General features: G+C 36.4%; 1 protein-coding gene across 2 annotated transcripts in view; it reads right to left on the bottom strand.

Moving 5' to 3' along the window:
- Positions 1 to 14,543, bottom strand: part of LOC107548880 (F-BAR domain only protein 1-like) — a 40,647-nt gene that overhangs the window by 9,836 nt on the left and 16,268 nt on the right. For both annotated transcript variants that reach the window (XM_016229728.1, XM_016229738.1), the window contains 14 exons: positions 10,996 to 11,087; positions 8,528 to 8,602; positions 7,745 to 7,886; positions 7,445 to 7,597; positions 6,753 to 6,857; positions 5,445 to 5,543; positions 5,223 to 5,319; positions 4,927 to 5,044; positions 4,750 to 4,774; positions 3,871 to 3,931; positions 2,347 to 2,531; positions 1,681 to 1,705; positions 1,504 to 1,560; positions 312 to 363 (listed from right to left, as the gene is read on the bottom strand). In XM_016229728.1, coding sequence (XP_016085214.1) covers positions 312 to 363; positions 1,504 to 1,560; positions 1,681 to 1,705; positions 2,347 to 2,531; positions 3,871 to 3,931; positions 4,750 to 4,774; positions 4,927 to 5,044; positions 5,223 to 5,319; positions 5,445 to 5,543; positions 6,753 to 6,857; positions 7,445 to 7,597; positions 7,745 to 7,886; positions 8,528 to 8,602; positions 10,996 to 11,087 — 1,286 coding nt within the window. The remainder of the gene's footprint in view (positions 1 to 311; positions 364 to 1,503; positions 1,561 to 1,680; positions 1,706 to 2,346; positions 2,532 to 3,870; positions 3,932 to 4,749; positions 4,775 to 4,926; positions 5,045 to 5,222; positions 5,320 to 5,444; positions 5,544 to 6,752; positions 6,858 to 7,444; positions 7,598 to 7,744; positions 7,887 to 8,527; positions 8,603 to 10,995; positions 11,088 to 14,543) is intronic.

Raw genomic sequence — 14,543 nt, 5'->3', positions numbered from 1 at the left:
TATATACTTATAATATGCTAATAAAAATATATTTAAATTAAATAATTTGCAATAGTATTATTATTAAATAATTTTTTTAATTCAATTCAATTTTGAATTTGTATTTATTTATTAAACTGCATTTTTGTTCAGTTTGTCTTAACATGTTAACTTCTTGCTCAACCAATGGTGTGGGTTTGGGGTGAGACCAACAGTCAGCATTTAGCATTTATGCATTTAGTGCCACAAAAACTACATACTTCACCTTTAAATCTGCATTTTTGGATGTTAAAGTGTTCAGTTATTATACTGTATGGAAAATCTTTTTGTACCTGCTGTGATCTGGGCTGGATGTGGATCTGCGCAGACCCTCCTGTTCTCCATCTGTAAAAAAACATTACTCTGCTGTGCAATATAACAATACCATACAATAATAAATTAAGGGGTCATTTAGCAGATGCTTTTATCCAAAGTGGCTTACAGTACACTTACTATAGGGATTCTCCCTGAAGAAACATTAGGTTAAATGCCTTTCTCATGGCCACAATAGTGATAGTGATGGTAACCAGCCTAGACGTTTAACCATTATAACACACCCATAATACATAACGTACAGCATATAATAGCACAGTATAATATTACCGGATAAAAACTATATACAGTGGTGTGAAAAAGTGTTGGCCCCCTTCCTGATTTCTTATTTTTTTGCATGTTTGTCACACTTTAATGTTTCAGATCATCAAACAAATTTAAATATTACACAAAGATAATGCAAGTAAATACAAAATGCAGTTTTTAAATGATGATTTCATTTATTAAGGGAAAAAAACCTGTCCAAACCTATGTGGCCCTACGTGAAAAATTAACTGTTGAATCATGAAAGAACTGTAATTAACCACATTATTTTAGAAAGCTGAGTTAAATTTCACTAGCCACACCCAGGCCTGATTACTGCCAGACCTGTTGAATCAAGAAATCACTTAAATAGAACCATTAAAAAACGGGAAGGGGGCAAACACTTTTTCACAGCACTGTACATTTTTCATCAAAAATTATTCAAACCATGAACTATCAAAATAGTAGCATTAATCTATGTGACTAGTGTCTGCAATTAAGCAGGTTTGAGTAATAGTGAGCCACATACACACACCATATTGTTTCCACTTTTGCTATTATTGTCAAAACCCACAATACAAAAACAGAGCTCATTCTGAGACTGAGATCAGGCTGTCAGTATAAGGCAATAATGACAGTGCAGTTATGACACTGATCCCAGGTCAGCTGGATGGCAGATTGCTGTGATTAAGGTGTCAAATGGAGCTGTGTTTGTGGGATAATGACATCTAATAATGTGGACAGAGGAGGATGTAGGACATTCTGTGTGTGTGACTGTGGCCATTTGAGATGGCTTGTCGAAATTAGTCGCAGGTACAATGCATGAGCACTGAAAAATTAATGATCTACAGTACGATGTAACTCTAGCTGAATGAGTACAGAAGAGGACGTCTGCGGAGTGTGACAGACCTCTCTGGGGAACACTTTCCCCTTCCCCTTCAGATCGACCTGCTGAACTGGAGTTTCCTGTAACAGAGGAATGGGACACATGAAAAATATTCACACTTACACACATACAAAAAAATATTCACACTTACACATACATAATATAATCTGAGATATAGAGGGGAATACAAGTTAACTTACGTGAGAGCTGCTTCTTTACTGACACCTTCACAATGGGACGAATGAGAGGAGGTACAATTTTAATCAATGTTGTGCACAATATTTTTAATGACATCTTTAAAAAGAGAGAGTAAAATGTAAAGATGCACAAACTTCGCACAATATCTTCTGTATCTTCTTTATTTTCCTAACCAACCAATATGACAGCAGTCATGGACTTTATTCTCTTGCACATTAATCATTTTGTTTTAATGTACTATGTGTGGATTTTCTGAATAAACTAGACATAGATACTCTAGACAAGAAACATTATTTTTCAAAGATTTGATTACACTAAAAACCACAACTTTTGTCAGTTTTTTGTTTTTGCTCAAAAGAGCTAATTTTAGCAGTCTGGCACCTTGTAAACATGACTTTGTTTGCAGGCAAACTACTAAAATCCTGTGCAACCTGACTTGTGGAAGTTGTGAGTGTTATTTGACTAGTCTTTTGATCTCATCATGTAGAATAAAACAGCTTTATATATATATATACAGTATATAACTGTAAAATAAATCTCTTAAAACCACCTGCATCAGTCTTACTTAAGATATTAAAGATTAAATACTGATTTAATCTTTAAATCAGTATTTAAAGATTAAATAAATACTTTTATTTAATCTTTAATAAAAACCCCACACCTCTTACCGCTCTGTTAGGAGGCAGGGTCAACGCCCCCACTGTGGCCTTCAACTCCATTTCATTGGCTGCTGAGTTACTACGGTTACTGCTGGCAACCGGTCGGATCTGGATGTGAAACTTCTTGGGTTCATCATCATCGAAATCCGAGTCGCTGGAGTAAAAATTTCCCTCCTTCTCCTCAGCAGCACAACGTAGAGAGCAATGCAGTTAAGGAGCAAATCCAGACACGATGCAGGATACATATGTACTCGCACACTGGTACAATGAAAACACACACGGACACAAATAGACATGAGTGCAAACACTCACACAAACACAGCTGTTCTGAATAGTCTACAAACTGTGGTGAGGTACAAAAATAACCATCCTATTTAGGGACGCTACTGAGTTTCAAATCCTTAAACACCCCTCATGACGAACTTCAATTCACAGGAACCTAAGATTGACAACAGATCTGTCACAGGGTATTTGGGGAGAAATTGTTATTGGGCAAATCCATCACTGTTTATTATCAGACAATACAAATGTCTCTATTTCACATCCTGCCTTATCAAACCACACTTCCTGACAATAACTTCCTTTCTATCTGTATGTGATACTTTTGATGGTGTGTGAAGACAGTATTGCGGAAAATAGCAATAAAAAACAAACAAAGAAGGCAATTAAATCCCTCTCCTCTCCCTCTGTTTTAGACCACATGGATGAGGTCTGAGAGTGAAAATAAGTTTTGGTAAAATTATTTGTTGTAGTGCTGAGAATATACTTCCCAATCCTCAAATATCTACAATAGGGTCCAAAAGTCAGAGGCCAAGTTGGAAATCAGGGATTTAACATCTAATTTAAACCTGAAATTAAACTTTAGGATTTCAGAAAGCTTTATAATTTTTTTGTTTAAAATAAAATGTTATGACATAAAATAAATGAAAAATACTTAGGATTCTATTTCTAGGTCATTCATCAAATAAGCAGACTACTGACTTTTGTACAGATAAGGGACCGGGACAAGACCACAGGAACCAGTTGAGTCCTCTGCACAATGTGACATTGCTGCTGTAAGGTCAAAATGTATCAAAGACTTCTGCTTTCCTGTCCCAAACCTATCTTCAGTAACAAAAGGGCCATTTGGCATTCCTGAAGGCACAGAGGTGCTGATAGTGATCAAGGCCTGTAGGCCAACATGTGTATACATCGGGGGTCTGCTAATTGTCACACCTTTTGCCCAGTGGGTGAAGTTGTAATCTGCTGATTGAATCATGCTGGATCACATGATTATCAGGATTTACACAAACTTGTGGAGGTAATGAAGCTTGAGTTCTGCTGTCAGCAGAAGAGAGACAAACTGAATACTAAGATATTTTGAATTTCATTTCAATTTCTTCAAGTCAATCTGTAATGAAATGTTATGAAATGAACTGAAGCATGTTTACTAGTTATATCAGCCCCACTGTCTGCATATACACAGTTATGCACATACACACACACTGTATACTCTCACTACATCCACTCCTGATGGCTTATTCTGAAGGATATCATTCTGGTTGGCATCTGCACGTATCACAAAGCCCTCGTTGTCCACTTTGAGGGGTGAGTTCTACACACAAGCACAAACAGACAGCACAAGCTCACAATAAGAAACAACATTTAAAGGCACAGGACATAAGATGACAGAGTGATGATTCTTTGGAGGTCTGTAACATGGATGTGGTCTGTCTTTCACTCATAAACACGCTAATGCTGTTGCCATGGCTCATATGAAAACAGTGCCGATGTTTTAAGAGAGTTAGTAATGGTCTGACGTCTTGCATAACAGCCCGTAACACATGTGTGTTTATGAAGGATTTTGGCAGTCAGTGGGCTATATCAAACATTCATTAAACACCCTGAGTATTGCCAAGGTTAAATATAGCTTCATGAGGTAACCAGACCTTGCATGTCACTCTCTCTTGCATAGCGTATACACACAGAAGTCTGTGTAGAAAAAGAGTCTTCATTCTGTGTACAGTATGTGTCTGTTTACTTCTGGAGGAGGGTTTACTTAGCTATTTTAAAGGACAAATTTGTCCTCCCAAATTTGTGAAAAATGAAATTGTTCATAACAAAACATGCAATTAACAATTTTGGTATAAATTATATTCCAATAAATAAAACATAAAAACATCTCTGTCTTTAAGATATTCTCACTATTATAGCATCTATGGTTTATGTATATATATATATATGTTAGTAAACTAACAACTGGTTTGAGATGAGACTTTTTTAGACGGTCTAAAAAGTGTCACAGAAGTTTAATCAAGAACAGCTGATGATACAAGACCAGTAACCACACACACACACACAATCACCTGTTCTCTGTGTAAAAACAATTCAGCAAAGAGTGTGTGTGTATGTGTGTGTGTTATGTGAACTCACAAGTGCATCTGCCACAGCTGAATCTCTAGAGGACAAAAACAGAAGAGGTATGAAAAGCCATACAGTAAATAAAAAGAATTGGTCACTGAAAAACGAACTATGAATGCTCTCAAAGTCTATTACAGGCCTGATCTAGAACATTAAATGTGTTGCGTTTCATATGAATGCATGACTCACGTTGAATCCGGTTCCTTGTCTTTCTTTCCCAGTCCAGGGATCCTGAAGGCTTTAGCACGACTCTTTTTACTGTTCTCAGACACTAGTGGGGACAGATATTCCTCGAACCCTACTGGACCTTATCCACACACACAGTAGTTTAAGGAAGGTTTGGAGCTGAGCAGCACATTTGTAATTCACTATATGACAAATGATAAAACCTTGTATTTTGCAGAAGAATGATTTTCAATGCATTGCTATCCAATAAAACAGAAATGCAATTCCTGGGGAAATTGTTTTATCTTTCTGTGACTCACCCGGTCTCTCCTTTCCTGTTCCCTTCTGGTCTGTAAACTTCTGAATGAGGTTCTCAATGCCAATGTTCTCCACGTTCTGCTTAAATTCCTCATGGACCTGAAGGAGGTTCATGAGGACCACATTGACCAGAACAACTCTTGAGCCACGGGGTAATTCATCTGAACAACTACAGTATGCAAACAGAATATAGGAGTAGGTAAAATCTCCAGAGTGAGCCATACCTGCCCAACCTGTACGTGTGTGTCTTCAATGGAGTGGGAATACGCTTTGATCAGTAGTTTCATCTGACGTAAATGAGCCTCCTCAATGTCCTGAAATTTCTGCAGATGTAGAAGGACAAATGTAAAGAGAAGCTACTGACCTCTACTGACTTACACTGCAGTTTAAAAGTTTGGTGTTGGTAAGACTTTAAAAAAAAATTATCTTACCAAGGCTGCATTTATTTAATCAAAAACACAGTAAAATATTAATAACAATTAAAAAAATATATATATATTTATTTACCAGACATTTTTGGTAACAATGTAAAAGTATTTTTTTTTCTCTAAATTTTATGCATCCTTGCTTAATAAAAGCATAATTTTCTCAAACTTTTGAACAGAAGTGTATATATTGTGAATATTTACAATATAATATGGCCTCAACCTTCTTATTGCATTAAAGAAATAAAAGAAGAACAGATCTGATATATCTTTTAAAGACAGTTAAATTGTAAAACATACATCTATTTTATAAAATAATTATATAACTTCACTGCCTACTTTTAGTCATTACAGTCTGATATTAATGACATTTTTTAAAGCAAAATCAAGCCAAAAATCTTCTGAAAGTTGTTTTAATATTTTACCTTCTGTGTTATAGTTTTATTTTTAAATTATATTTTGTACTTTTTAGGACTGTTTAGATAATCCTATTTGTAATTAGGAACAACAGAAAACTGAGTACATGTGTGAATAATACATGTGCAAAATAAGGATTTTTTTTTGTCTGACATTGATGACAAGTCAACAGATGGAGCTGAAAAGCATTTTATTAGGCTGTACAAGCATATTTGCTAATTTTATTTGGGATCTCTGTAAATCAGGACCTTATATTTAAACTTGCTGAGTTTAAATAGAACTGGCCCTGGCATTTAATAGTGGTCAGCCTCTATAATTTAAAGATTATTGCTGATGCCCTAATTTAGGGATACCACGACTCCGTTGCTCTCAGTGATGTCAGGACTCTTACATTTTACTGATTCATCCTTTCTTTGCTCTCAAATTATTCATACTTGCAGGTCGACACCAGGCAGAAATAGACTAGGCATGTAATCATTTTGTCAAACAGACTGCTTTAATGGCCCTTGTAGCCATGGTAACTTTACATTGCTTTATTGAGCTCATTGAAATACTGTAAATTTTGCTCTGAAGGTCTAGATTATGAGAACTAGTGAGCTAACCCCTGCTTTAAAAATGTTTCACACATGCGACTGTGGTATGTGCTTATGCCCTTAGCAGGGCTGGAAAAAATCCTGAAAAATCACCAACCTGTGCTGATTCACTCATTTTCTGTTCAAAGTCTCTTCCAGTACGGTTAAACTTCTCAATAGACCCTGCAAAAGACCCAGCTGCCTTCTTAGATTTCAGCTCAGCCTGAGAAAAGAGAGAGAGACAGATCAATATGTGTGTGTATATATATATATATATATACGGTATATATATATATATATATATATACAAAAGAAAGTTAGAATTTTAGCCTTAATTTTTTTAAGATGACAAAAACAGGATGAAGGCTACTATCTTAAAGGATTAGTTCAACCAAAAAAACTGCCCTCATGTCATTCCAAACTAGTATGACTTTCTTTCCTTAGTGGAACATAAAAGGATACTTTTTGAAGAATTTTTTCTATGCTTTCGAGCGTCATTATTCTGAAAAAACATTGGCCTGCGTCTATGGCGCATTCAAGAGAAAGGTAGTGACAGCTGCTTCGTTAGCAGTTTGTTAACAATCAGTTTTAATGAACCAGTTGATGTGGTTCACAAATCAGACTGATCCAGTTCCCAAGTCAAACTGGTCATTTTATCTGTAAATAACTTAAAATCGCATAGACTACTTGCATGTTACTTCTATGGTGCTTTTGTGTCCTTTTTGAGGTTTACAATGACCTGAGGGTGTGTAAATGATGACAGAATTGACATTTTTGGACTTTTAAGTCTTCTCTCTCAAACACAAACACCTTTTCCAGCTCTTTCTGAGGCACTCCTTCTTTGCGCAGTCTCTCCAGCTCTACACACTTGCTGTGATAGCCTTCTCTGGCCTTCTGCAGGTGGGTGTTCTGCACCTGAAGAGACTGCACTGACTCCAAAGTCCCGATCACTTCCTCTTTCGTCTACATAAGACACAACATATTTAAATAAACAACAGATATTAAGCACAAATTTAGAACCCAGTGCACTCATTCTGAAATGCTGTAAGGGATCGGAAATGATCAGAGACATGCACAGAAATTCTATCAGGCTAAAAGGCCTTCATTTACCTTGCGGTGAATTTTGACCTGCTCCTCGCTGTACTTGTTGATGTCACGGATAAGGTCATTCATCTTCCTCATGAGCTCCAGGTGGCAGAGGGCCAGTTTGTCCGAGGACACGCGAAACACGTCCCACATAGGGGCGAACGTGCTGGGGAGCAAAGCAGGTGGTAAGACGCTGATGTATGGGAGTGCGTAAGCCGCTCGGATTTCTTATAGCACAGCAGTATTAGAAAAACAACAGGCTTCCTCGCCTTTGTAAGTCTACTTCTCCTGACTCCCCAAGACACCCAAAAACAAAGTTCATTTAAAAAAAAGGTAATTTTCTATAAGCTTTGTATTTGTGCTCTTAATTATTTAAACAGTTTGGCTGTATACCCACTTTGCATCACTGCAAAGTCTGTTTTTACAGTGTTAAAGCACTGTGTGCTTGTTTTGTGAGAACTTGCACACGCAGACAGGAAGTGAGGTGAAGAGAACAGAGGAAAGAGCTAACCATAGCAAAGACTTTTTGACCAATTACACACAACCGCACGTACTTGTACACAAAAATACACACATACAATCCTCTTGAATCTCCCTGCTGATAAGTATCTGTAAGGCAGCAGTAGGCCAAACTTTTCAAGAGTAAAATGTTTAATGTTTTGTTCCTCTCTAGATGACAAAATCATATGGTAATAGTGATTTTCAACACATGATACCTTAAAGTCCAAAACTGTTACCTACTCTGGTCAATAGTGCCTGTAAAATGTCAAAACCTAATCTCATAATTACAGGAATAATGTTACTCACCCGAGAGGGCTTCCATTGCTAGCAATCTTGGCCAGTTTGCTCATGGATTTCGAGTAAGTCTCCTCGATGGCCGCCCTTATATGCAAACACAAACACACACAGCGTGTCAGCCGGTAATAGATTCGCTTACAAACACAAAAGCAAATATACTTTCACATTAAAGTGATTTAGCACCAACAGTTCTTCGATGAAAGTTGCTAGGCGTATATATTTGTAATGGTGCACACACTACATTTGTATGGTTTCGTACATGGTACGTTTTTGTAAGGGAAACCATGAGTGACTTTAAAAGCAACCATTAGGACAAAAACCCCTCAAAAAGTGTGAGAAAACACACAGTAGTTTTCCAAATTGTCACGGCCAAAGCTGAAAAGACCAAATATTTCTTATCAACCACTATGTGATCTGCTTCTCCGATAAGCCATGCTTTTTTGTTCTGACTTCAGAGTCTGCTCATGGGAAAAAGGATGTTGTCATTATCATCCCAGTCCGTCAAACTATATTGTTGGCCTTATCTCTTAGAAAACATCTTATTTGATTCTTATAAGTGAAATTTTGCTTTCTGTTGGGACAGCACAATGAAAAGTCAAGTCAGATTCTTCAAGGAGCACAGCCACTTTGAGGCACAATGTCCTGAGTGGATGCAAAATGGCCTTTGAAAATTGATTTATGCAATTTATTGCACAAGCTATGCTTTTATCAGGGACCTATTTGTCTCTCTCACTTTCTCAGCACTCTCCTCCAGGGCTTTCGTGGACAGATTTCTAACATAAAAAAAAATACAATTTAATCCTCCAGTCCATGACTGAGAGTGCCTGCATCCAGCTCCATTATAACGGATTGAAAAGACTATGAAAGTTGGCAGGAGGCTTGGCGGAGCTGTAAATAGTTTCTGTTCTCTCTGCAGAACGAGAGAGTCATTTTGGAGATTTCATTTTAATTATTGCAATTAGCTCCAACTCAAATGTCTACTACAGACCAAAAGGAATGCTCACACATCCCACATATGCTGTCAGTGGAACGGTGAAATGAAGATCAAGCTATTTATGCAATTTATTGCACAAGCTATGCTTTTATCAGGGACCTATTTGTCTCTCTCACTTTCTCAGCACTCTCCTCCAGGGCTTTCGTGGACAGATTTCTAACATAAAAAAAAAATACAATTTAATCCTCCAGTCCATGACTGAGAGTGCCTGCATCCAGCTCCATTATAACGGATTGAAAAGACTATGAAAGTTGGCAGGAGGCTTGGCGGAGCTGTAAATAGTTTCTGTTCTCTCTGCAGAACGAGAGAGTCATTTTGGAGATTTCATTTTAATTATTGCAATTAGCTCCAACTCAAATGTCTACTACAGACCAAAAGGAATGCTCACACATCCCACATATGCTGTCAGTGGAACGGTGAAATGAAGATCAAGCTTTCTTCATCTGTTTTATATGCTGCATGTACAGCATTTTCTGACTGCTGAGCTGCCTTGCATTTGTAGACGTGTGCATGAGTGGACAGTGAACACTTTGTTGACTGCTCTGCTGTTCTCAGGCTAGTGTGTTTTGACACTTCAGTGCTGTGTGCTGAAAAACAGAACTGTGGTGTGGAGAAATCGACCAAAGAGCAAAAAAAATATTAAAATAATAAAGATCTGATCAAAAAAAGATATGCCATACAATAAGAATCAATGATATCAGTTAAGATATCACATTACATTATACTATGCTATGTTTCGTTTGTACTATAATATAATATGATACAATGTAATAAGATCAAATAAGACAAAACACTGCAATAACGTAACATTGCAATATTGTAACAACATAACATAATGTAAAATATCAGACAAAGCATTACACTATGACAATATAATAGAGCAAAGGAAAATGTAATGTAACATTAAATAATATGATCAAATAAGACAAAACATCACAATAACGTAATGCAGCATAATGTAATGTAACATTATACAGTAAAACATAAGACAAAACATTACATTAACAACGTACTGTAGGAACTGTAGGAAAATAAATATAACATCATATAGTAAGATTATATAAGACAAACCATCACAAAAATGCAATGTATAATAATAATAACGTAGCTAAGACATAACATTACAGTAACAATAAAGTACAGAATATCATGAAACATTAAACAATAAGATGAAGTAAGATCAAATAAGACAATAATAAATATAACAGTATTACATAACATTAAAATCAAATAAGACTTAACATTGCAGTAACAAGGTACAGTATAATGCAGCATAACATTATTGAAACATCCTAACACGAACATTCCACTTATCATTTCACTTTAAAAACACAACTGCTACTGCAGAGTTAGAAACACAAGAAGTGAGGAGTAGAAAAGGAGTAGAAAACAAATTTCACGTCACATTCCTGACAGTACCAGTTACACCATCTCACCCCTCCTCCCCATCACCATGACGACTCCTCCCAAAACAACACCTCACCTCTCACGCACAAACTCAGCCAACTCTTTGGTGGCGATCTGTCCATGCTTCATGTTGTGGTAGAGAATGTCGAAACCTGCATTCTTCTCTCCCTGTGAACAAAGAAAAACACCAACATAAGGTACATTCCTGCAGTGTGTGTAAAAATGATTAATCATCAGAAACAAATAAGTGTTAAAATAAAAATAGCAAGAGGAACTTGGAAGATTGGACTGCTGACTGTGGGCCGTTGATTACAGCAGGCACAAAATACAGTATGCTCCTCTACAGAATGTCAGCATTTGTAATTTGTCATTTCTCAGTTTATGCTATATAAACGAGCTTTCATGAAGCTGATTGAGGTCCAAAACTGGTTCAAACACACACTAATTCTTTGTAACATCACTACCTTCACGTCTCCTTGAAGATGTCTCAAAATCACAGTGCAGTGTAGTACAGTGAAAATAACAACAAAACAATATCACAGAAGTGTATGCAAGACATGTCACGTGAGCAAGGAGAACAACACACACAGATTTCCCTCAAAGACCAAGGCCCAGTAGGGAGATCCTCAGATGATAACCTTTGGAACAAAGCAACGGTACATCCTGCGGTCAAAGTTAGCAAGTATAAAAATAGCCCCCTTTCTTTGAGCAAACAGAAAACTGTCAACAAAGGAGAGACAGAAAGAGATGACAGAACCAGGGCAGTCACTGGCCATAAATACCTCCACACCATAGAAAGAACTTCCCAGGTTAAAAAAAATTGACAAAATTCCTACTATCCAAGGATAGAATCTGGAGAAGCCAGAACATATACCAAAACAAAAGCTGCTTCTAACTACTCGGTATTAACGTGTCTCCTACCAAGATAGCGGTTGCTAAAGCGACAGGGTTCCCCTGGTAACTGTAAGAGAGTGGGACACATATGACGGCTTATTCCATAAGGTGACAGGCATACGTGTGTGTCGGTGATAGAGAGAGGCTGAAGTATTCCTTCTTGTTAAAAACAAGACCCAAGGCTGTTAAAAAATTCAGTTTGACCTCTCCTCTCAGGAAGTGGCACTTGTGAAGGGTGAAAAGCTAGTCTACACACAGATGGACATCTTTGGTCATTGTGTTTCATCCTGTGTAGTTTTTTCAGCATCTCAGCAACATAATTATCTGATCACAACCGATTCACCCAGATTACCTTAGCAACCATTCAGATCACTCTAACAACCTAGCAACACCACCCAGCCCCCCTGGCAAAACTTACATTTTCTTCAGAAAGTGCACAACTTTGAAATTATAAAATTTTATTTTAAAACATAAAAATTCTACATTTTATTTATATAAAAATAATATTAATATGTTTTAAAAAACCCTATTAACTAATCTGTGACTAGATGGGAGTCTCATATGTTTGAGAAAATAATAATAATAAACTTTATTCTTAGAACTTCTTTCGCACAAGAATTAAGTACTTTACAATAAAAATCAGTACCGAATCAAAATAATTCTCAGTGAATTCCTTTTCCTTTTTTTTCATCATCATTTGCATCATGATGAGAATTTTAATGTTATTTGATTATATTTGATTGTTCGCTCATTTCTCAGAACTCCATGCAGAGGTGCTGTAGTGTTAAAAGACTTAAAATACTGCTGACTGTACATTAAAACACACAAACACACACACACATGGCCCAGACCTGTCACCTCTGAATATAATGAATAACTGCATTTGCTCTTAGGTGAGAGAGGGAAAACACTGACTGACTTAAAGTACATCATGCTCATCATGTGGTCCATTGGAGATGGAGACAGGACTAGACACTGACTTGAGGAATTCTCTCACGAGACTGAAAAATAGATTGTTTAAAATTAAATTAGTGCTTGCTACATGTTGTAGATGGTTACTTTCATGCACAAGCAAAGCCCACCCGCAGTCACAATATGACAGTGGAAACTGATGGATCATGACCTAAAACACAAATTAATGGGGACGAATACACGAATCGCTCAGTAGCCATAATATATTGAAAGAAAGACACTGTTAAGTGTGTGCTAATTAAGTAACAAATTCTACTATTGCAATACTATTATAAAAGAATGGCTCATTAATATTTATTATGAATAATTTTGAATAATACATATTCCTGAACCTTATTTTTAAATACGTAATTATATTAAGTTACATGACTGAACACTCCTGGAAGGTTACTAAGCAACGTGATGACCAAATTAATATTCATACACTATACATCAATTTCACAATAAACCTTAATTATAAAAATGTGGTCAATGCATAAATGAATATTTAAAAAATATATCAAACTGAACACAATATCTCAGTATGAAATTTAATTTGTGTCTAATGTTGGATTTCTGATAGTACTACTATATAAGTTCATGAGGTCTGATTGGGCAGCATATTTCACTCGCACTGGTGTGGTCTGTGGTTTTACAGGCAAAGGCAAGAAAATACACGCTCTGTAGAGTCCTGGGCTACGGTCATGCTTTAAACAATTTTCTAGACCAAACTCTCATCTTCCAAAGCTCCAAAGCCACAAACACTTTAATGTGAGACTGAGATAATCCGCATCCTACCTCACAAAACTGAAACAGAATGAAACAAAATGAACTGATTAGGCTGCTAAATGAGCTCTCTGTTGTGCGACAAACATCTGACAGCCTGCTGAATGCTCTGTTTTCCATCTGAGGAAGAAACAGATTGAAGACAGTTGTAAGGATGAAGATGCACAAGCTAAATAAGGAATGTGCTGCTTAATCACTGCGATTGCGAATTCCCTCTCGGAGACTTAATTAATCATGCATTTTCAGTAATTACCCAAATGTGTCGTCTCAGTCATTTCACACCGGTGTTTTTATTCATTGCTGCAGAAACCATCAGAGAAGGATGAACACACACAACAGACGAACACACACAATTATGATCACATTATATGCAAACACACAGACACATATTAGAATGACAATGAATTTCTTTACAGTCAACATGAGAATTAGTGTTTTAAATACATTTGACTTCTGATCACCCTAACAACCATCCAGATCACCAGAATAACCACCTAGAAACATCATAGCAAAAATATAAAAATAAAAATACTTTTAAACTATAAGAAACACAGACAGTCTTGTTCGATACTCACAATCAAGCTTAAATGAATGCTAAATGCCCTACAACATTGTTCTTGTTCTTTTACAGTACTCCATGCCTATTTTGGCTGTGTGAAAACTTGTATGTACAGCACTCTCCATCCGATTCCTGAAACAAATGACTGGATATTATGGACTGGATATATTATGAGTTGGATATTTAATGAATGAATATTTAAAACTGATTAGCGGTTTGAAGCGGTCAGTCTGAAATACTGCTATGCAGAAATTAACACATTACCAGAGAGAGAATTTCTTTCTCTATGTAATGTAAAAAAAATTACATTAGAATTGCAATATGATCAAATGAATCTGAACTGAATCAAATCAAAATTCAAATCAAACTTTTCAGTACCGAATCAAAATAATTCTCAGTGAATTCCTTTTCCTTTTTTTTCATCATCATTTGCA

This window comes from Sinocyclocheilus grahami, unplaced genomic scaffold (genome assembly GCF_001515645.1).
Source record: "Sinocyclocheilus grahami isolate Dianchi unplaced genomic scaffold, SAMN03320097.WGS_v1.1 scaffold16.1, whole genome shotgun sequence".
Classification (NCBI taxonomy): domain Eukaryota; kingdom Metazoa; phylum Chordata; class Actinopteri; order Cypriniformes; family Cyprinidae; genus Sinocyclocheilus; species Sinocyclocheilus grahami.
The sequence above is the reverse complement of the archived record's forward strand: the minus strand, read 5'-3'. Positions and strand labels throughout refer to the sequence as shown.